Here is a 23,796-nt window from a genome sequence, read left to right on the forward strand (position 1 = left end):
TTTGTTGATTCTTTCTATGTTTTTTTTGGATTCTAATTCATTTAATTCTGATTTAATTTTAATTATTTCTTTCCATCTACTGGATTGGGGTTTATCTTGCTGTTCTTTTTCAAGGAAGTTTAGATGTGTCATTAAATTGTTAGTTTCAAATCTTTCCAATTTGTTGATGTAGGAGCTCAGAGCTATAAACTTGCCTCTGAGTACTGCCTTAGCTGTGTCCCAGAGGAGCTGGTAATTTGTGTGTTCATTTTTGTTGAATATAATGAACATTTGAATTTTGTTTCTAATCTCTTCCATGACCCATTGGTGATTCAACAGTGTGTTGTTCAGCCTCTGTGTGTTACAGGACTTTCTTTGGTGGCTTTTGGTGTTGAATTCTAATTTTATTCCCTTGTGGTCTGAGAGAATGCAAGGTATAACTTTAATGTTTCTGAATTTGGACAAGTTTGCTTTGTGACCTAAAATGAGGTCTATTTTGGAAAATGTTCCATTTGCTGCTGAGGAAAAAGTGTATTCTGATGCTGCTGGGTGAAATATTTGGTAGATGTCTGTTAAATTTAGTTGTTCTGTGCAGTTGTTTAGATCTGTGGTTTCTCTGTTGAGTTTTTGCTGAGTTGATCTATCTAATGGGGATAGTGGTGTGTTAAAGTCCCCAACAATGAATGTCTTTGGATTTATGTGAGATTTGAGAGAAAGTAGTGTTTCTTGGATGAATTTGGGTGCTCAGTTGTTTGGTGAATAGATATTTAGAATTGTAATATCCTCCTGAAGGAGAGATCCCTTAATTAGTATGTAGCAACTTTCTTTATCTCTTCTCAGTAATTTTAATTTCAAGTCTATTTTATCTGATATTAGGATTGCCACTCCTGCCTGTTTATGGGGGCCTTTTGGTTGGTAAATTTTGTTCCAGCCTTTCACTTTCAAAATGTGTTTGTTTTTATGGGCCAGGTGTGACTCCTGAAGGCAGCAGATAGAAGGATCTTGCTTTTTAATCCAACTAGACAGTCTATGTCGCTTAATTGGAGAGTTAAGTCTGTTAATGTTGAGAGATAGGACTGAGAGGTATTTGGGAGTTCCTGCCATTTTATCCACCTTCTTGGGGGCTGTGGCAACTGGGTTCTTCCTATGGTTCTTGGATTCTCAGTTTGGGTGTGTTTTCTTGGCCTTTATTGTGGTCTTGTTGGTTTTCTATGTGTAGGACATCTTTAAGTATCTTTTGTAGGGCTGGTTTGGTGGAGATTATTGTTTCAGTTTTTCTTTGCTATGGAAGGTTTTTATTTGATCTTTGGTTATGAAGGAGAGTTTAGCTGGATACAGTATTCTTGGTTGATAGTTGTTTGTCTTTAGGGCATAGCATACATCATTCCAGGCTCTTCTTGCTTTGATTGTCTCTGCTGAGAAATCTGAGGTGATTCTAATTGGTTTTCCTTTTCTCCTTGACAGCTTTAAGGATCTTTTTGTTTGTCTGAATTGATCCTGTGCGGATTATAATGTGACACTGGGATGTGGGACAGAGTGTTTTTGACCCTATGCAAGTGTGACTTCTTCAGGTTGTTTGCTTGTACAAATGCAAACTGCCAATCTTTGGCACTTTCCATTGGCATAAGTCTCATATCTTAAGTGCTCTGACTTGTCTACCTGCTTTGCTCTCTCCTCTAAGTTTTCTGTTCATCCCTGGAAGGCTGAGCTTCATCTGGATTCTCATCATCAAGTACCTGGGTACTCTTGGATGAGTCCATCATGATGTTAACCCTATTCCTTATTTCTTGGGGAGGTTTATTTTACTTAATCTTGGTCAGAAGCAAAAATTTTAGATCACCAGTCCTTTTTAATATATGAGCAAACCAATGAAATGTTCAGTGAAAACCAGAATCATGTCAAGAAAACCATTGTTTTATTTATTATCTATGTCAAATTAGTTTGTGTGTGTGTGGTGTGTGTGTGTGTGTGTGTGTGTGTGTGTGTGTGTGTACTCTGTTCCATGTTGAAAATCACTGGAGATTTAACTATCATAAGGTATTTGTTGTTTTTTTAAATTTATTTTATTGTAAAGATGCTGTACAGAGGGGTTACAGTTACATGAGTAAGGTAATCAGTACATTTCTTGTCGAGTGGTGTTACCCCCTCCTTTGTTGTTCTCCCACTCCAACTATCCCTTCCCTTCCCCATCTCTCTTGCCCCTCCCCTCATCCCTCCCCCCAAAGTTCTAAAGTTCATTTCCAATATAGTGTCTTGTGACTATCATTGTTGCAATGAGTCATCCTGTGTCCTTGTTTCAATTTTTAGGTATTTGTTATTATATACTGTTTTTCTCTCTTCCTCTTTGTCTCTTGAAAAAAATCTCAAAAGGCATAATCTTCACCACAGCACAATCAGTTAAGATAACTGAATTGGCACTTTTATGATTAAGAAAACTATGTGTCATAACAGCATTTTTGTGTTCCTTTTCATTTTCTTCAGAGACCGCAAAAAAGACGTTTCAAGAAAAGGGCATCCTGGCAGGAGAAAACAGAAGTTTTAAGCCTCACCTGACCTTTATGAAGTTGTCAAAAGCACCAGTGCTCCGTAGGAATGTGAGTGCACTGTTTTATTTCATCCTTGTTTTACCAGGCCACACTAGCTTCAGCATGAATGACATTTGTAGTAGATTATGCCACCCATTGCTCCTGGGATTCCACGTTAGTTTGCTTCCAATTCCAAGGTTATGGAAGATGCCCAGAGTCCACCATAGAGGTTTTCACAGCTGTGCCCTCATGGGCCTCTTGCTGTGAGGTGAACAGCCACCCTCATATGCTGAGCTGCTTCAGTCACCACATTTGCTACCTTGAGTGGACTCTCCATGGTGTTAGAGTTTAGTTGTACATTTTCTTGTTTATGTTTTTTTGTATCTTCTGCTCTCTGGCTTCCTGTGTCCACCTGCAAACAGTGCTGCTCACTGCCCCTGGCTTCTTCAAGCTCAAGAAAGCTTTTTACCCTATTTTAGGTGGGACTTTCAAGGTTTCCAAAAGACCCAGTAGCTCTTTCAGCAGTTGCCTTCATTGAGGGCCTGGAACAAGTGCAGCAGGAGCTGGGCAAGAGTAAGTGAGGAGAGGTTCCTTATGAAAATTAGCCTGCTCCCACCCCCAAAAGTTGTAAAGTTCGTTTTCGACATAACAACTTGTACATCTCACTGTTGCAATGGGGCCACCTGTATCCCTATTTAAACGATTTGTTTTTCTCCTTCCCCTCCACAAATTATACCGACATCAAATACAGTGAAAGCAGGGGTTATACTGTGGGGGAGGGACATACAAAGCAACAAAGAAATAATCTTATAAATGTGTTAGAAACAATCGTATGAAAGAAAAACATTTGAATACATATCTTAGGGTTCATTTCACCTAACATCAAGTTATCTGACCTTTTCTGCTTGACTCAGACATATACTAGTTATTGCAAATAAGGGATTGGGTGGGGGGGGGGAGGATGGGAAGGGATGGGAAGGGGAAACAAAAGAGGAGACTACAATGCTTGATAAGAAATGTACTCAGTATTTTGCCCATGTAATTGTAACTCCTCTGTACAGTATTTTCACAATAAAAAAAGAAAAGAAAAAAGAAAATTACCCTCTCTGCTCCATTACCCCCAGAGTTGGGAGGTGGTCAAATATTACTGAGATTCTTTTCTCCATGATCTTTTACTGCTGTGAAGACTCATTTGCATCTCTTAAGGTCAAAGGTTTTTTTTTTTTTTTTGTAATTAGGGCTTTTCCCCCTAAATTTAGCATGTTTTGGATTAAATGTCTTCTGTCCTCAAAAAGTCTTTTTGGTCTTTAAAACATTGATGAAGGAGATTCTCCATCCTGTGGTTATGGCTTTTGTACATGCTACTGTTAATATATCCTCAAAGAGATACCTTGACTTTTTAAATAACTATGTCACAAATTCAGTAATACCTATATTAATATCTATATTATATGGTTCTAGAATGTTACTTAAAATGACTTGTGTAAAGGATAGATTTTAGAAATCTGAAAAACAACTTTATATCACTTATAGACTGACAGTTTTCTTCTTTACTGGTAATCTTTCTTGTTTGCTTTTAAATGGATGTCTTCTCCCAAGAGGTTTCATTTAATTACAGAATGACAAATCAGTGGTGAGGTAATATCTCCATTTCAAAATGTTTCTGTCTTTATACTATTAACTTTGAAATGGGAACACCCAATGGCATTTCTCAAAGACATACTCAGACTGTTCTAGGATATATATATATATATATATATATATATATGTATATATATGTATATATATGTATATACATACACACATATGTATGTATATATATATTTGTATATACACACACACATTTTTAGACTGCCTTTAAATGATTTCTTGGAAATTAGTTTCACAGAATTGACATTCTCATCTAGGGAAAAGAGATATGAGACTTCAAAAGGTAAAATACCTTAAGGAGGCACCTTTCTGCACCTGAGAATGATCATCTGATAACTGAGATGAATGACTAATGGGAGGGCAGTGTATAAAATGTAGGAATGCCATGCAAAGAGAAGATTCACGTCCTGCATGGGGCAGAGGGCAGCACAGGATTTCATCACATGGCTCACAGTAGTACGCAACTTGAAACTTGTAGGTTCCTCATTAGCACCGTACTTAGAGTTCTGTCTCATAAAACTTATTTCTAGAATTTCCCATTTAATATTTTTAAACTGTGATTGAATGTGGGTAAGTGAAACCATAGAGAGGTAAAGACTACTATATGATCTTACTGTCCTTCAGAAAAAAAAGTATGAGGTGTTTTTTTAATTTATGGAATGACTAATCACCACTGTGATTTTTAAGTGTTTCTGAGGAAAGTAGATCTTAAATTTTGGGATTCATGAGTTGTATGGAATGCTTGTGAAACTGGAGAGTTCCATTCTTTACCCTGAGATCTGGAAGTGGCCCTTGGATCTTGACTTTTGATGTTAAATAGGTGTCTTAGGTGACTTTTATACAGGTGGTTGCTACAGTAGTATAGTTTTGTATATGATGAGACTTGCAGGCTTAAATAATTAGCCAAGAGGTCATGTTCCTCTCCCTGACCCCATGCAAATACAGGGGCTCGTGCACAGTAGGTGACTATACCTACCACTGAGCTTTCTTTTTTCCTTTTTTTTTTTTGTCAGTCCTTGGGCTTGAACTCAGGGCCTAGGCACTATCCCTGGGTTTCATTTTGCTAAAGGCTAGAACTCTACCACTTTGAGCCACAGTGCCCCTTCTGGCCTTTTCTGTTTATATGGTACTGAGGAATTAAACCCAGGGCTTCATTCATGTTAGGCAAGCACACTACTACTAAGCCATATTCCCAGCCACAAGCTATTTTTCAATGTAGTAAATATACTGTTGAATTTTAAACCATACAAGTGAATTTCATTTCTTCAGTTTAGTCTCTTTTTGGTTTGGATTATAGGTTACTTTGAAATTCATGGCTCCTCATTAATGTTTTTCATGAGTCTAATGGTCTGTTTCTCAGTGCTAATTCTCTTCTAGGCTTTTAGTCTTGGTCCACTATTTACAAGGGTTGTCATTAATTAGGACAATAATGGAATGTATATAGTTAAGGGTTTTCTTTCTTTCTTTTTTTTCTCTGTTGTGGGGCCTGAACTGTGGGCCTGGGTGCTGTCCATCAGCGTTTCTGCTCAAGGCTAGCACTCTACCATTTCAGCCACAGCACCATTTCTGGCTTTTTCTGCTTATGTGGTGCTGAGGAATCGAACCCAGGGCCTTATGCATGCAAGACAAGCACTCTACCACTGAGCCACCTTCCAAGCCCATAGTTAAGGGTTTTCAAGAGAAACTATTAGGGATGGCAAGAAGAAGAGAGGTATGGAGAAGAGAGAAAGACAGAGAGGAAAGAAGAACGTGATGAGGAAGGAAGTGGGACAAGGGAAGAGAAAGGACAGAAAAAGAGAGGAGAGAGAGAGAGAGAGAGAGAAAGAGAGAGAGAGAGAAGAGGAGAGGAAACCCAGGAAAGGAGGTTTATTAGGGTAATATGTTCATGTGATTATTGAGATTGGCAAGTCCCATGGCCTGTGGAATGCCTGTAATATGCTCAGTCCCAGTTTGAAGGCCTCAAAACCAGGAAAACCTATGGTATAACTGTCAAGGCCAGAGACTGCCAATTTAAGTCTTATAGTCTAAGGACCTGAGGTTCTTATGTTCAAGGCGGGAGAGGAAGAATGTTTTCTAGCTCAGAGAGTAGATCAGCATTTTAGCATTTTCTCCATTTTTGTTGTTTTGGAGTGCCTGACCATCTGTGAGGTACCCACTTACATTGAGCTTGCTCTTCCCACCCAGTCTGCCGAGACTCACATGCTAATTTCTTTCTGGGAACACCCTCACAGACACACCCAAAATAAGGCCTCCACAGCTTTCTAGGTATTCCTTAGTGCAATCACGTTGAAGCTAGAATTAGTAACTGCAGAATGCATTACTAGCCTTTAGTGTGAGTTAGATTAATAATGAAATAAAAGATGGAGAAGATAAATGACAGTTTTCCCCCACATATTATATTTGAATCCTTTCTGGTGCTTTTTAAAATTTTACTTATAAAATATAACATATCTGAATATATGTTCACTGTTGACAATTGAAATACATACAATCCTTCTAAGTGAAATAAGGAAAACATTTATTTACATATTTATGTAGCTTACAGGTCTCAGAGTATACTTACTATGTAGCCCAGACTGTCTCCAACTGTTATGCCTCCTGCTGCCGAGATTACAGCTCTGAGCTACCATGCTGGCTAGAAATCAAACTTTGTCTCATAATTATATTTATCAGAATTTTGTTTTATTTTTCCCATTCATGAGTAATTTGGTTGGTTTCTGTGTCTTCGCTCCCACAACAATGCTATACTACATCCTTGTTCACTTTTCTTTGGTAGATTGGGCAGCATTTCAAAGCACCAATCCCTTGGAGATTCTAAGGAAAACTATTCATTATAACTTTACCCAAACACTTCTAATTTGCCTTTTAAAACAACAATGCCAATTTATACTCTCAACCACAGTGTATGAGAACAATGTTTGTTAGGACAAATATGTGGTATAAAGATTAGCAAAGATTAATCATTGCGATTTACAGAATTGGGATGGTCAGTGAGTTCAATGGACTCAGCTGATAGCTATTAGTGATGGAGTTTAGATTCTCTATAATTAAGATGTCCTTGCTGATGGTTGTTATTCTAAAGAAAATATTTAAAAGATGAAGTTCTTATCTGTAAAGTTATTTACTGAATCATTATCAACAACATTATCAAGAACAAAATTAGAGAAACGAATACAACACTAGAGGAATAAAGCCAGGTGCAGTAATCCTAGCTACTTGGGAGGCAGAGATGAAGGGGTTGGGTATGAGGACAGCCCAGGCCAAAAGAAGTTCACAATTTCAGTGGTTGCGCACAGAGGTGCACATTGTGGTGAAGCACAATGGCTGGATGAAGTGTAAAACCTGTCATACCCAGCAACTCAAGTAGTATGATCAAAGTTCAGGCTGTCCTGGAGGTGTGGCTCAAGTAGTAAGTGCCTACTTAGCAAGCATAAGACACTTATTTCAATTAAGGGTACTGCCAAAACAAAAACAACAAAAAATAGAAGAATGTTCATTGTTGTTAATGCATGTTAATAATTTGAAGTAGGTAATTATAAGGACCCAGTAACAGCATGAAAAGACAAAATGTGACAATTAAAGTTGTATAAAAGTTTTTGGAGTTTGTGTTGCTTAACAATTAATTTGGATGTAAAAATTGAAGTCCTTACAATTATTTCTTAGATTATGATTTTCCTGATAGATGAACAAAAAGAGTGGATTTTATGTCCCTTGGAATATAGAGAATTTCCTTTGGTACAGTAAGTTATTTCCATCTTGTTTTGTTGGGGTTTGGCTGGGGTATGAATGGGTCTTGGTAAGCTGGACATAGTAAGAAATGATGAGCAAGGTCAATACCCTGAAACAATTTGGGAGCCCCTGAAGCCTTCTGTCACTTTGGGGAGTATTCCTTCATTTTCTGGGAGAAACCTAATAAAGCATTATTTTTGGATATGTCTGTATGCTTGTTTCTAGAGGAAATTGCAGAAGGGTGGAGAGTGAAAAGAATCTTGAGATAACTTCCTTTCAGATGCTCTATTTTGAAGACTGATGCTGGTTACTGAATTCTGTCAATTTTGATTTAACCTACTAGAAGGCCATGTGGAAATAATTTTGGGTATGATATACTTTTGTTAAGATAGACAAAATAACCATTGGTAAAAAAAAGGGATGTGTTAGGTAGAGAAGTGGTGTGGATTACTATAAGCAAATTCTCAGACAGTAAGATAAATGTTCCATGCATTATTACCTATAGGAGGAGTTGTGAGATATTTAGCAGCAGTATCTCAATTCAGGTTTTTCCCATCTTGTCATTTGCTTAATGACTCAAAAAGCTGTTATCCATACTGTCTTAAAAATATAGATTCAAATTCAGAGTAAACTATCTCAGCAGTGTCAAAGATCTGCACAGAGGCTGTTAGCAGCCACTGTGAGTGTGTGTCCCCTTCCTTTGTGGTTTTAAAGATCCAGTGTGAGGAGGATTCCTAGTGCTACTCCATGTCAGGTGCAGAAGTTCCTAGGCTTTTAAGGTCCTGTAGGACATCTGTTTGCATGCAGCAGAAGAAACCAAAAGCCCAGAGGGGTAGCTAAAAGTTCTCTGTATTATATTCAAAAGTGAAAATATAGAAACTCTCCCTCAAATTTCCTGATAAAGAATTTCATCTGCCACAAGCATAGTTTCTAGTTCCTAAATTAGAGCACAGAACTGAGACTAAGGACAGGTTCTGAGAAGCATAAGGTTTTTCTTGGCAGTGATGTGTTTTTCTGACTCCAAGAGACATTTAGTTAATGTGTGCGAATTTTGCACATTCTTAGCTTCATGAAATTCTAGTGGGTACATTGCATGACATACAAGCAAAAGGAGTTGTAAATGTGAGATATATTCTGTTGATTACTTTGCTTTGTCATTTTTAAAATCAAATGAATGAAGCCTTATAATCTAAATTACAATGCTAAATTATTGTGTCTCTGAAATGGTAAATAAGGTCAAGTTATCTGTACAGTTTCCTTAGAATGTGGTTGTTTTGTCATTGTGAGTTCACTATTTATTCAGTTCCATGCTTTTCATAGTAATCTTTGCAATTTTTTTTTAAATTGAATGACCTTCTGTGATTTCAACTCTTCAGAGCCTGATGGGTTAGAAGTTTTTGCTACCACTTGGTGGCAGAAGAAGACCAGTTTGAACTCAAATAGGCATCTTAATACAGTCCCAGATGCCTGAAGAAATAAATGTGATTTGCCACTGGATAGATCAGCTATATTCTGACATAAGTTATTTTCTGGGCTTCTTAGATACCTCCCTTGATTTTGGCTCTTCATATTTACTAATATGGCACTTAAACCAATAAAGCTGTGATTTATGTTTGCCACTTCCTTGTATCAGGTTTTCACAGAGTCAGACACTGTCAGACTTCAGAATGAAAAAAAAAATAACCTTCTTTGAAACTGTTGACTGCTGTTTTCACTTGGTGTGATTGGAAAGCAGAAGTGGATGGGCACAGCAAGCTGGAGAGCATGTCATAATGATCGCGAAGGGAAGTGTGAACAGGATGTTGATAGCCATCGGCAGAAGTAAAGATGGAAAGCAAGACAGGAGAAAGTATAGATGAAAATGTTGATTTAATGATACAATGAGTGGGAAATCCTATTTGTAATTAGAGACCAGCAAAATTGTAATAATTTTTTTAACTGGCCGGTAGAATTTGTACTGCTCACTTTTGGGGTCTTCATGCTAATAGGCCTTTATGAACCTTTTCTAAACTGAAGAACACCAAGAGTACTCCTTCTTGATGGAATCTCTGTTATGAATTTGATAAAGCATGCATTACCTTGTTTTAGCTCTGCAATTTAGGACCTGTCTTAACTACTGATAATAATAAGAAGTGCATTGTCTTAATCCCTCCAGATTAAGGTAAACACTTTCACCAAGTAGGTGAAGTTGGCTTTACAGAGAGATTTATTTAATACCTCACTTTGGCTTTCTTGTATGCATGGAAGATAAAAAGCAGAAGGAGGAAGGTCTTGAAATTCTTAGTTGAAAGTGGTAGCAATTTAGAACTCAATTTTTATACCTGTTCTAGAAACCATACATAGCCACAAGGACAATGAGAACATAGTACAAACTACAGAAATCCTATAGGTAACCAAATTATGTCCATGTTTGGCCAAGAAGTGAGGATCAGCAGTACTTGCATGAAAAGTTACCTCACGGTGGTGTCTATAGAGAAGAGCAGCCCTATTGGTGGCGGATTGCAGATGTCGTCCAGCTACAGAATTGCACTGCTTAAGAAGGCATGGAAAGTGTGGGAAGGGTCCCAGGAAGACATGTATCTTAGGAAATACCATCTTCAGAAGGGAAAGGAACCCTAGCAAGAGTAGGTGAAGTTAGGGCTGGTGGTAGAAGCACTTCTAGGAGCACTGTAGGAGCAGAGTAGGCAAGCTTCGACATAGACTCTGTCCCCTGTTACTCTAGCAAAGGAAAAGGAAGTCAGAGAAGCCTGGAGACAGCCTTGTCACTTGCTCCATCCTGTTCCTAAAAGACCAGAAAAGAGCTTATCTGAAAATTACCCGTGGTTTCGGCAACCTATTCTGTCTCCCACTGCTAAATGGTTTTATTACTCAATAGTAATTTTTGGTTGTTTTTGAATCACTTTGCATATTACTAAGTACCTTAAATCTCTTTGTTTTAATGGATTTTAATAATTACAAATTCAGGGAAATCTAATGTGAGATGAGATTGTAATTTCTTCCGATATGCATTCTGTGTCATTAATCAGCTGGGTCATCTGTTGCATGTCAAAGTACACTATGACAAATTACTTCACTTAGTTTTCTAACACACTTTTAGACATTGAACTTTTATGTTGTCTATTTCCAGATATTGGAAAACCTCCCTGGAATAAATAAATTTATTATTTTTTGTCAACTGGAAATGATATTTGTGAGGATAAAATGGACACTGCCTGAATGTCCATTTGAAATGTTTCAGTACTTCATATGTCTTTAAGACTCAAGAAACATGTGGGAAGCAGCAAACATAAAGCTAAATTATTTTAAGAAAGGGATTGAGGAATAGATTTATTAGTATCAGGATGACAAATGACTCCCAGTTGGCCCTAATTCTCATAGTGATTTTGCATACTTTAAAAGCTCTAGAATTGATACAGATAACCTAATTTTAATTCCTTGATAATCTTTAATTCCTTTAATTCCTTGATAATAGAGACTTGAAATAAGATCTTCAGTAGCATTTTCTGAAATTTTTCTTTCAGAACATCTTCAGAGTTTCATGAGAATGTATATTTTAGTAAAAATGGTTAAATAACATGATTCTGATTGTAAGGATCTAAAAGGCAAATGCTCATTGTGAGTATTAAGCATCCATGTGTTTGCTCACCTTCATGGGTCATCTGAGCTGCGCTCTGTCATATCTTCCCTCTGCATCTGGCTGAGCTGTCTCCATCTGGGACATCATCGGGTTCCTGACATAAGGAACAGGGAGTTGGTGAATCATATGGTGATTATTCCTCAAAACATTTTATTAGCCAAGGCAATCTCCTTGTTCCTTGTGCGTTCCAGAAAGCAGAATGTATACATCATCTGCTTTCAGGAAGGGACCGTAGAGAGGCAGAGAATATCTCAAACAATTCCCTAGTTTTCCTTGATTTCCAAATGTACCTAAGCAACAAGTCCTTGTTGACTGACCCTTTGGTAGCACTGGTGTTTGGTAGAACATTTTTTTTAAGAAAACAGACTTAAAAAAAATCTGTACAGAGTTTCTTTAAACTCAGGTGTTTCCATTAAAATAGGAGAGCCTTACACAACTGTGGGGAGGAGGGGAAACAAAAGGTGAAACTAGGAAATGGGGAGATATTTGTCACTAACTCCAGAGTCCAGCATGGTTTCTGTGGGACCTGAAGGGAGGGAACCTCCTGCCATAAAGTGTTTCCTTTTACATGAGTCATGCTAGAATGGAAACAACACTGGGAATCAGTCAGTCTCCAAAAAATAATTGTTCCAGATTTCATCGCCAGTCATGCCGCCTTTTCCAGCATTGTGCCCTCATTGCGGATGTGCTTGTAGAAGCCCACAGACCCAATCCCTGAGAGAAAAGTAAAGGCAATGAAGGAGGGCAACTATTTGCTTGACTTTTGCTAGCCTGTGGTTCACCAACACTGAATTAGCATTGTGTCCCCAAATATCAGTCAGTGTTATTCAGTAGGTAAGTAGTAGTTCCCTAAGTAAGTTCCCTAACAGCAGACTTCTGCTAGGCCAGATTCCTGCCCAAGATGTTTTTGGCTAAAGAATGTTAAGTGTAACTTCTCCTGCTCTTCATTGAGTTGTTCTGAAGTCATCTTTGGTAACTGCAGGCTCTTCTTCATTCTATCTTTCCCGTCTATATTGCAGTTCAGGATTACCTGCAGGCTTAACAGTATGGCACTGCAGGAAGTATTTATCTGGTAAGAAGTGAAAAGTAGTAGTAAGTAATGAAAAGCTCAGAACTCGAGAACTCCAACGAACATTGTCTTTCACTGTGAAGTTAAAGGCAAGTCATTTACTACTTATTGGAGGGAATGCTGATCTTGATACTTTATTCTTAGATACTATTTTTGAACTAAACATCTAGATTGTATAGATATTTTTACTTATTTATTGGCATTTGAGTACATTGACATTGTACTTTAAGGAACAGAGTTTCAGAACTTATATTAAAAGATGTAATAATAAAGTACTCAGGGCAATTAAAGTTACATGTACTTGTCTTACCTATATTAATAGATAAATGTTCTATCTAAATTATTATATTAATGATGGGAAACATTTTTTCCTCTACAACTTGTTTACGGACATTTCAGGCCTTCCATCAGCTGAAAATTAATTTCATTTTCCTATAAAAAGGACAAAATGGGGCAAGATGATCTTGTAGCAAATTGGCACAGCCTCAAGGTGGATTGACAGTGGATAAAGATGAATATTGTTTTCTATCAAACTTGTGTTGATGCAGTTATTTGGCTTGTTTACTAAGTAATAGTAGCTAATTTCTCATCCACTTGAGTAGTCTCATAATAGCAACTCAGCTGAGCTTATTTGGATGACAAATAAGATAGTTTGTTATCATTGGAAAGAATGGCCAGGCTCATTGTCTAAACAGCACAAAAAGCCAAGGCTGTTATTTTTCTTGAGAACCTCACTTAAATTTGAACAGAAATTGAGGCTGAAATACAAAACTATAACTCAATTACATTAGAATTATATTGCTATTTCAAATATGGGCTAGTTTTTTTTTTTTTGACCATGCAGTAAAATCTTGTTCTTACAAGGAGAGAGACCATAAAAATAGAATAAAGGTAATTCTTTGAATTGCTATGTTGCTGGATTCCTTCAGTTAGCCCAGTCAATTATAAGAAAACAACAACATGTCATTGTGGTCTCTTTGCCCAGGCCAAACTTCATATTATCTGTGGTTGAAGATTGAAGACATACCAGTGCTTTCTGGAATCACTTGAAGTGCTAGTTACCCTTGCTATAGGAATTCTGTGTTGATTCTCCAGTAGCTTTTCGCTTGACTCTAAAACCAACCAGATGTCAGTATTTTTAACTGTTGGCAGTGTGCAGCACCATATTCCAGGAATTAGTATAATTGCATTTCTGCACATGCTCATGGCCAGAGGGTGAAGTATTTCTCTTCTGTTTCCTTAGCTACTAAGTTTCCCCCTGTTGGATTTGGTTATAATGGCTTATTATATAACTACATTTAGAGCAGAAAATTTATTTTAGAGTAATTTTAGGTTTAGTGTCCAACATTCATGAGAGATCCAAATCAGCTATGGCCCTGGAAAAGCTTCTTTGTGACTCCCTCTAGTGGTCATGGTACTTTGTACTCTTGGACTTCAGGGATCAGGTAGCTCTAGAACTTAATTCAAAAGAATGAAGGCAGGATTGGAGATTAGTCATCTGGGAATACGATGAATGGAGGGGAAATAGTTATGCATGTAGATGGCTTCTTATAGGTATGTGTGTGTGTGTACGCATGCATGCATGTATTTAGCTACTGGGGTTTGAACTGAAGGTCTGTGTTTGCTGAGAAAAGGCTCTCCCCCACATGAGCCATGCCCCTAGACTCATTTGCTTTATTTTTTCAGATAGGTTCTTGCTTTTTTCCTGGGTCGAACTTAGACCACAATCCTCCTACCTCCACCTCCCTTGTAGCTGGGATTATTACATTGACATGTCCAGCTTGGTTTTTAAAACAAAGTCCTGATAACTTTTTTTTTTGGTTTTTTGTTTTTGCTTGAGTTTGATTTTGAACCACAGTTATTCTGTTTACATCCAATAGCTGAGATTATAAACATGTAGAAACACACCTGGCTCTTACTTATTTTTGCTCTACTAAGGATTGAATCAAGTTCCTGGAGCACACTAGGCATTGCTCTTCCACTTCACTGATGTGCTTCCCCCAAACCTTTTTGTTTGTGTTTTGTTTTGAAGTAGTTCCTTACTAACTCTGCCCAGTCCTCTGCCTCTGTCCTTCAAGTTGCTGGGATTACAGGTGTGTACTGCCATGTCTGTCTAAAATAATTTTCAACTTACTTTTTTTATTCAGTCATGAGGCCTGAATTCTGGACCTGGGTGCTGTCCCTCAGCTCTTCAGCTCAAGGCTAGTGCTCTACCATTTGAGCCACAGTACCACTTCGGCATTTTCTGCTTATATGATGCTGAGAAATCAAACCAAGGCAAGCACTCTACCACTGAGCCACCTTCCCAGCCCCTCATTTACTTCTTAACAGGCATCTAAGTGTTTAACTCATTTAGATTGCCTTTAAGGCTACATTGGAGTCTGAAATTTTCTCTGTAGATAATCTAATGTAGATTAACGCTTCCATGGTCTGTACCTGTAAATTGAAAAATCCAGAATGTATTCTGCCACTATGTAAGTATGTTGCAGAGTATAGGCTTGTACTGTACAAGTTGAAGTTGCTCATTAGTTTTTCAGTAATCATGCTTATTTCCTTTGAGGTATTACTGGGGATTGAATTTAGAACCTTCTACTCTACCATTCTTGACCCCCCCCACTCTCCCAGTCCTTTTTGCTTTAGTTATTTCTCAAATAGTGTCTTGAGCTTTTGCCCACTCCCAAGGCCAGCTTCCAACTAAGATTCTCTTACCTATGCCTTCTGCATAGATAGGAGCATAGGTATGTACTACCATGCCCAGCTTCTTTGGTTGAGATGGAGTCAAACTAACTTATTGCCTAGAGGGCCCCAAACCACTATCCTCCTGATCTCTACCTCTGAAGCAACTGGGGTACAGACATGAGCCACTATACCTGGCCTCTATGATCTTCTACAAAACAACCTCATTCTCCTGTTTAGATCTTGAGCATTTCTTAGATCGGTAGCTTGGTGTTATTAATCACTTGCTTCTGGAAATCATTGTTTAATTTAGAAGGGCAAGCTACTGTATTGGAAGAAGAAAATGTTATATTAGGTTGCAAGCACATAGACCACACATGATGAGACATTTTAGGTAGAGATACTTTATCTTTAGCGTGTAGAAATAAACTACTAAGCTGATGAATTCAGGAGAATATATACTAAAGGCAAAACATTATGAAACAGATGTGGAAGGGACTAGAAGTTCATAGCTTGTTTACATTTCATGGACCACAGGACTGTTAAGAGTCAGGAACACAATGGGAGTTTGTCCAGCTGAGATTGCACCGGACGGGATTTTGCTTAGATGTCTTAGTTTTAGGGCTCCACCTCTGTTTTATAACAATGGGATTCCACTTGCAAACATAGTAAACTGGTAAGTGTCCAGGGAGAATGTGGCCTTGCCAAGCTATCCTTGAGGAATTCAGGGTTGGCTAAGTGGACAATAAACAAGTGCCTATGAGAACAGCTGGTACCGTGGATGGAGGTGGTCTGGTGTTCTAGTATTGGTAGTATTGAGTATACAGCCTGGAGGGTCTGGAACCAGGGGTCTGTTGACTCTTTGATTTCATAACCTCAGTTAAAAGAGCCACATGTGCGTGGTCTGAAGTCAAATATCTCTGTTGTCTATGATTTTAGCACTTTGTGGAAAGAGACTCTAGGACCAGGGAGCAACACTGTATTTTTTTTTCTTAGTGACTTTTGTACAATGGTGTGTGCTATTAGGAATGGTGTAAACTTTGATGTGACTGCTCTGCTTGTAACTTGATGGCACTGGCAGCATCCAGCTCCCCCAAAGTGTTTGAAGGATGTGCCAACAGCTGATTATGAGATTATAGTACTAGCAGCTATGTATCAGCATACTGTGTGCTGCAATGTGTAATACTGTAAAGGTTAGATAAAATGCTTCTGTCAAAGCTCCAGATTAAACAAGGCTGAGGTCCTGAAAGCAAGTGTACATATAACTAGAGGGGTCAGGGAGATGAGATGCTTAATGGTGAGCTGTATTATATGCCCTTGCTGATAGTAAAATGAAGAATTGAGGAGGATTATATACTTATGTAATGGCTATTCTAGAACTTAGATAATCTCTCCATTTGATTTTATTAGTATAACACTTCTTTTTATGGATTGGATCTTTTTGAATAATTTTTCTGTGTTTAAGCAGCATCTAAGAATTCTTTCTCATCTCTTCATCCAATAGCAAATTAAACTCATTTGCCATGGACATATAATTTTATTTATTAATACCAATTCAGCATATTAAAAGACAGGTATTTTAAAATGCTAGAAATTCCCAAGGCAATTTTGGCAATGGTTGTAGAAATATGGTAATGTATATTATTGTTTCTCAAGAATGATTAATACTTAGAATTTTAACATTTCAAAATAAACTATGAAGAGCACGAGTACTGTTCTGTTCTTTTTAATTTGTGTTCTCTTCTTACCACTTCTTATTAACTACCCTTCAGTACGAGATCCAATTCTTTGTGATTTAGTTTTTTTGTATCTGGGGATAATAAAAGAACCAATCTCTCAGGGTTATTGGATTATTAAACCAGTTGCTAGAATTTCTAGAGCAGTGCCTGTACCTATGAAATGCTGTGTTTTCTATTACTAGATGATACGCAGTATTATTTTCCAAGGTCAATGTAAAATAATAAAGTACTGTAGTGTTTTCTATTTTTCATCGGTCCTTCCACCTATAAATTTTAGACAGGCACTATCAGGGCCCCAGCTAGGAGGAGCGAGATGTGCTCAGTGGGGGGTAAGTAATCTAGCAATTAGTAATAGTAACTAGTACTTGTATTACTAGGGTGGCTCTCAGAAGGGCTGCTCACTGGGTCCAGATTCCCCACACTTCTCTAGCCTGTTGGCTGTTTAGAGCAGGCCTGGGTGGAACTGAGCCTGTTTGTGAAAGAAGGATCTCACTTGTCCCAATGGAAAGATGCGAATAGAAGGCAGCAGCTGACAAGAAGTAACCAAGTGTTCCCTAACCTGGGGAAGATAGAAACATAATAATGCAAATAATAGCAAAAATGTAGTTATGCAATGTGGTGACGGGATCATGGAGAACTTTAAAGTGAGAATTACCTCCAGTGACATTACCTCCAATGAGCTCCCAGCCTGTATGTTATCCGTCTATATCTTGGAGCATGAATATGTAAGTTTTCCTTAGGTCAGTGATTATTAAAGATTGTTTTAATTTTTAATCATTATGCCACTAAAAATACATAGGTCTTTTCCATGTCTGAAAGTAAGTGCAAAAGTTTACTGTTTCTCTTTAACCAGCTGATGCTTCAAGTGACAAGCCAGGTTAATTTGGTTCTTAATTTACATCCTTAATTTTGACTTCCAGTCATTATCACAGGAAACCTATTTCTTTAATAGCTATTTTTTATGATAGGAATGACTAGAACAAAGATTCAGGAACACTAAACTGATTATCGGAAGGTCAGTCGTTTCTTTGACATGCAGCCTGTTGATAAAAGTTGTGATCATTGTATGATACAAGCAACAAAAAAAGTATCACCTATTGCAAAACATCTCAAGCTTCTTAATAAAAGTATTTTATTTTTGTGACCATAATAACTTTTATCATATAAATTAAAGATGGGTAATACATAGTTCATTTTTTGGAATTTTAAGTGATTTTTACTTTCAGATTGTCAGCTAATAGGAATTTTCATATTTCATGGTTCTGTTTATTTCCTGCATTAAAATTAGAGCTGGATGCATAGTAATATAAATCTGAATCCCCTTTAGAATATATTTAATTATGTATACTATTTAGCTAAATGAAAATTATGTTGTGAATGCATGCTGAGTAATTAATTTCTACTATGTATCACATTTAGCCATCACTTGATTCTAAAAATACTGATCATGAGCTGGGCACTGATGGCTTATGCATGTAATCTTACCTACTTGAGTAGCTGAGTTTAGGAGGATCACAGTTGGAGACTAGCTTGAGCATCGAAGCTGCAAGGTTTCATTTCAATCAATAGTTGGATGTGGTGGCACACACCTATCATCTTAACTTTATGGGAAGCATAAGAGATTGCAGTCTAAGTCCAGTGTACACTTGAATGAAGGCAAAAATTGCTGGGGGCATAGCTCAAGTGGTAGAACACCTACCTAGTAAACACAAGATCAAATATCACCAAAAAGAAACAACAAAAAAATTAATGTCCTTCATGGCATTTTTTTAAGGAGTTGGGTAAGTTATTATCAAGAATGAAAATCTACCTAGGGGCCAGTAGCTCACATCTGTAATTCTTTAATCTAGCTACTTGGGATGATCATGGCTCAAGTCCAGCCTAGACAGAAAAAATTATGAGGCGGAGCTCCAGTGGCGCAATCGGTTAGCGTGCGGTACTTATAAGAAAAATTTATGAGGCATCTTTTCTGAAATGAAAGCTAGCAGTAGTGGTTCATGCCTGCAATCCTAGCTGCAACAGGATCTCAGCTGAAGCATGTACTTAAGCAAGAAGCAAAACTCTAAAAAATAACTAGCACAAAAGAGCTGGAGGTTAGCTCAGCAGTAGTATGCGTGCCTAGCAAACACAAGACATTGAGTTCAAACTCTAGTACTGCCAGGAGAAAAAAGTACAATTTCATGGTACTTTGTATTAAAAGTTATCAAGTGGCTTTGAAATATCACCTGACATTTCTTCTGACATTGTGACTGGTAGTAGGCTAGACGGAAGTATAAAACTTGAGGCATATCTGATAATTAATGATGGCAGTCTTATTATTCCATGTTTCTTTCCACGGATTTATTGTTTCAAAGTCATATATCCTGTACTTCTTTTCCTTTCAGTATTATGTTGCATAATCAATACATTGCTTACACTGGGTACAAGTATATATGTAAATATACATATATGTATATATTGTACTATATATATATAGTACAATATATACATATATGTGTATATATATATATATATATATATATATACCTTGTGTCTGATCATTTCCAGGTGAAAAAAATCTTCCAAGTCTTACACTATCAGCCAGCATTTTCCAAATTCCAAGCCTGCAATATCTTCAGCTTGCTCTCATAGCTTTCACAAGTCATACTTTTGTAATTTTCTTTGAGATTTCCTATCATGTTAATACCTCTGTCAAAAAAAGGTGGGATACCTTGGAAAAGGTCTGGGCTATGAGGGAGGGAAGCAGATATAATTATACTGAGATCCTGGATCTGAATATAATGTCAATATCCAGACCTTCTTTCTTTGATGGACTATGCTTTTCATTAGCATAAATTAATTGTATAAGAAATTTCATTATAATATTGTAATTTGTGAGTATAGTGTACTTCAATCTGTATTTTATTAAATATTATATTCAATAACTCTAATATATTCAATCAAATGTGCATAATCTATATTCATTTTCCTTAACTCCATTTCCCTTCTTTTTAAACAGAGTTTTGTAGGTTGTGTTATTTTCTTCTCTTTTCTCCTTCCCCCTACTGCTGCTTCTTGTCGCCTCATCCCTCCTTTACAATCATTATCACTATTATTATTCCTATGTTCCACATCTGAATGAAAACAGACAGCATTATCTTTCTGAGCTTTCCTCATCTCAATCAACATGAAAGCACATCTCCACCAATGTGATGATTTGCAGTTTTATACATCTTCCTGCAGATGATCTAATTTCATTCATCTTTATTGCTAAATCTCCTTTGTACCACACCTCCTTTATCCATTCATTGGTGATTGGGCATCTAGGTCGATTCTATATAGTGTTCCAGCCATTTTAACCTTAAAATATAAAAGAATGATACTTCTGAGATTTTTTTTTGGAACCCAATAGATTTCTTAGGAAAATAGGAACCTTCACTGTGTACCAAATGATCTCTTGTTTTTATGTACTTACGTTCTTAGAATGATAGTCTTTATTTTATTATGAAAAGAAAGTACAACGTGCTGAAGCTTGATGGTAAAGCTAATTCACATATATTTTATTAGAAAAGAAATATATTGCCCAAGCAAAGTTTTTTCCAGAGGGGAAAAAAATCTATGCTAATATTAAATGTTAGATAAAGTAGAGACTGCCTCTTCCTAGATTATTATGAAAGAAGTTTTCTGATCAGGGAATATAACTTCAGTGCTTATCAGGTTGCAGGCTTTTTTTAAAATTATGTTTTTATTATCCTTAGTTGCACAAAAGGATTACCATTCAACATGTAAGTTATGAGTATAATGCATCTTGGTCAATACCAGCTCTTTCATCATTCTTCCTCATCTTTCCCAGCCCAACCCTTCCCCTAATTTTCATAGTTTCATAGGTGTACATTGAATATTGTGATTGCATTCTCTTCTAGTTCCTCTCTCCAATCACTTCATGCCTTTGTGAGCGGCAGCTTTCTCTATGAGTGATAGAATTAATTCAATATCCATTGTTAATAAAAGCTAATTCCTTAAGACTCACTTTGTAACTCATCAGTAAAGTATTTTTGCAAAATAGTTGCTATTTACCTTTTGGTAAAATTAATTAGCCCAAGTGATAAGAAGCTAATTGTGAAGTAGGGAGGATAGTATCATTAAGATCTTTAAAACAGAAAGCCCTTCTTTGTTTGCTATCACTGGTTGTCTGTCTAGTCCAAAGAGATTAAACTGTCTCCATTTTCCACCCTACTAAACATAACACAGAGATGGGGAAGGAGGAAGGAGGGAAAAGAGGAGGGGAGAGAGAACATAGAACACAAAAGAGAAATAAACAGGATCAGTTTCCATTTACTCAGAAAATAATTTTTATTCCTAAAGTCTTTCTCTGACTGAAATTATTCCATAAAGTTCACTAGTAGATAAGAATGGCTATGTGAATATCCAAATATTTACTATAACCACTGTTTTGACACTTTGATAAATTAACTGGTCTAATCCAAATAACACTTTGAGGTAGGTAGTATTGTTAACCTCAGTTTACAGATGTGGAAATTGACTCTGCACAGCTGATGTCATGCTTTGGATCTTATATGTCCATGCATCTGCTTAAGGCTTGCTCACTAGCCCGTGGTACTGTTGGGAGATGATGGGGCCTAATGGGAAGAAGTTAGGTCATTGGGGATGGAACCTTGAAGGGGATCGTGGGACACAGGCCTCTTCCTCTTTCTTCCCAGCTGCCACAAAATAAGCATCTTTTCTTCACATGTTTCTAACCATGTGTGCTTCCTTGTTGAGGCCCAGAGTAACAAAGCCAACTGACATGGACTAAAAGCTCTGAAACCAAGTGCCAAAGAACCTGAGGAGAGGGGACCAGATGGGAGGGGAGGGGAGGGGAGGGGAGGGGAGGTATATTTTATAAGATTATCAACTATTGATTACTTCAAGTATTTTGTCCTAGCCTTGGAAAATTAATATAGCCGGACTGCTTCCTAACACGATGCTTAGCTGCCTCTCTCAGGGCTTCTTGCTTATCAAACTGAAAGAAATCCTTTTTTTTTTCTTATAAAATTTTGACAAATAGCAATGCTTTTCCTGAGGTTATTCTCCTTTGTATTTATGACAGTGTAGCATTGACTTGTACTAGGCACTCAGTATTTTAGTGAATAAAAATCAGACAAAACATGCAATGCTTGTCCTACAAAAGTAAGAGAAGTGAGGGTTGTGAGGGATGGGTGCGAATGTTGAAAGGGGTGACATTGATCAAGATGCACTGCAGTCATAAACTGCTTCGAAGGGAAACTCCTTAAAGATGCATCTGCTTAAAGATAATATTTAAAAAATGGAGAGTGAGAGAGAATCAGGCAAAAGTACTTCTCTGCTGGAGCTTCCATCCCAATGTGCAGAAACAGATCATTGCACACCATGGAAAAATAGACATGATGAACACATACATTATGTATGATGTTAGAAGACGGTAGTGCAGTGGGAAAGTAGTCATATGTATAAAAAGAGAAGAGAGAATTGGGGAGTACAGTACCTCTTGGGATGGAACTGCAAAACATATAGGGTGGCAAGGGTTGGATCCATTAAGGAAATAATATGTGAGCAATGAATTAAAGGGGATATGGGATGGAACATGAGGATATTTGAGGGAGAAGCATTCCAGGAGGGTATGGGTTGACAGCCCAAGAGACTTGGGCCCAAGAAGGCTCAAGCATGAAGTGAAACACTACCTTGAAAATAGCAAATGCAAAAAGGGGCTGGAGGAAAGGCTCCAGTGGTAGAGAACCTGCCTAGCAAGTGCTAGGTCCTGAGTGCAGTCCTCAGCACTAAATAAATAAATAATCGCTGACTGCCAAAGAAAACAGGACACAACCATATTCCTATAGAAATGGGAAAATGAAGGGCTCTCAAGGTGGCTCAGTGTTGGAGTGCTTGCCTTGCATGCATGAGGCCCTGGGTTCAATTCCTCAGCACCACATAAGCAGAAAAAGCTGGAAGTGGCGTTGTGGCTCAAGTGGTAGAGTGCTAGTCTTGAGCTGAAGAGCTGAGGGACAGTGCCCAGGCCCAGATTTCAGGCCCCATGACTGACAAAAAAAGAAAGAAATGGGAAAATGGTATTTTAATAGGAAAAGGAAATACAGAACAAAAATAGGTATTTACACTCCTACTTTAAAATTTTCTGTAATAAGCTTTTGTCAGAGAAAACATGTATTCTAATTATCTTCATCTTGTGACTGTGTTTTGGGGCTCTGAGGATTTGCTGCAGAGGGGAGATGGAAATGTTATTTCCCATACTTTGGGAAACTGCAGAGGTTTCAGCAGCAACTCAATGGATTTTCAACAGTCAGCTGCTCCTGCTGTGAAGGACACTGAAAACCCGGAGAGGTGGAGACCTTGGAAGACATGTAGATCTTCCTGTTCAACAAATAACTTTTCTCCTTCAAGGGTTTTTTTTTTTTTTTTGTCCGGTCGTGGGGCCTGAACTCTGGGCCCCAGATCTTCAGCTCAAGGCTAGCGCTCTACCACGTGAGCCACAGCACCATTTTCCACTTTTTTGTTTTTGCTTATGTGGTGCTGAGGAATCGAACCCAGGGCCTCAGGCATGCAAGGCAAGCGCTCTACCACTGAGCTACCTTCTCAGCCACTCTTTCAAGGGTTTTTATCCAGGAATGTAAAATACATCCTTCTGATAACAACATTTTTCCTTTTGAAAAATGCTAAGACCCACGTCACTTATAAAAATTCCATCCATTTTTTATTGCTTGCTTGATTATGTCCTTGCTATCTCCAGTATCACCATGACACCCTTTATTATTTCTGAAG

General features: G+C 37.6%; 1 protein-coding gene across 3 annotated transcripts in view; it reads left to right on the forward strand.

Annotated features, from left to right (window-relative positions):
• Akap7 (A kinase (PRKA) anchor protein 7) overlaps window positions 1-23,796 on the forward strand; it is a 125,513-nt gene that overhangs the window by 48,979 nt on the left and 52,738 nt on the right. For all 3 annotated transcript variants that reach the window (XM_013026913.1, XM_013026916.1, XM_013026915.1), the window contains exon 6: window positions 2,461-2,573. In XM_013026913.1, the coding sequence (XP_012882367.1) occupies window positions 2,461-2,573 (113 nt within the window). The remainder of the gene's footprint in view (window positions 1-2,460; window positions 2,574-23,796) is intronic.

The sequence above is a fragment of the Dipodomys ordii genome, unplaced genomic scaffold (assembly GCF_000151885.1).
Source record: "Dipodomys ordii isolate 6190 unplaced genomic scaffold, Dord_2.0 Scaffold97, whole genome shotgun sequence".
NCBI lineage: Eukaryota > Metazoa > Chordata > Mammalia > Rodentia > Heteromyidae > Dipodomys > Dipodomys ordii.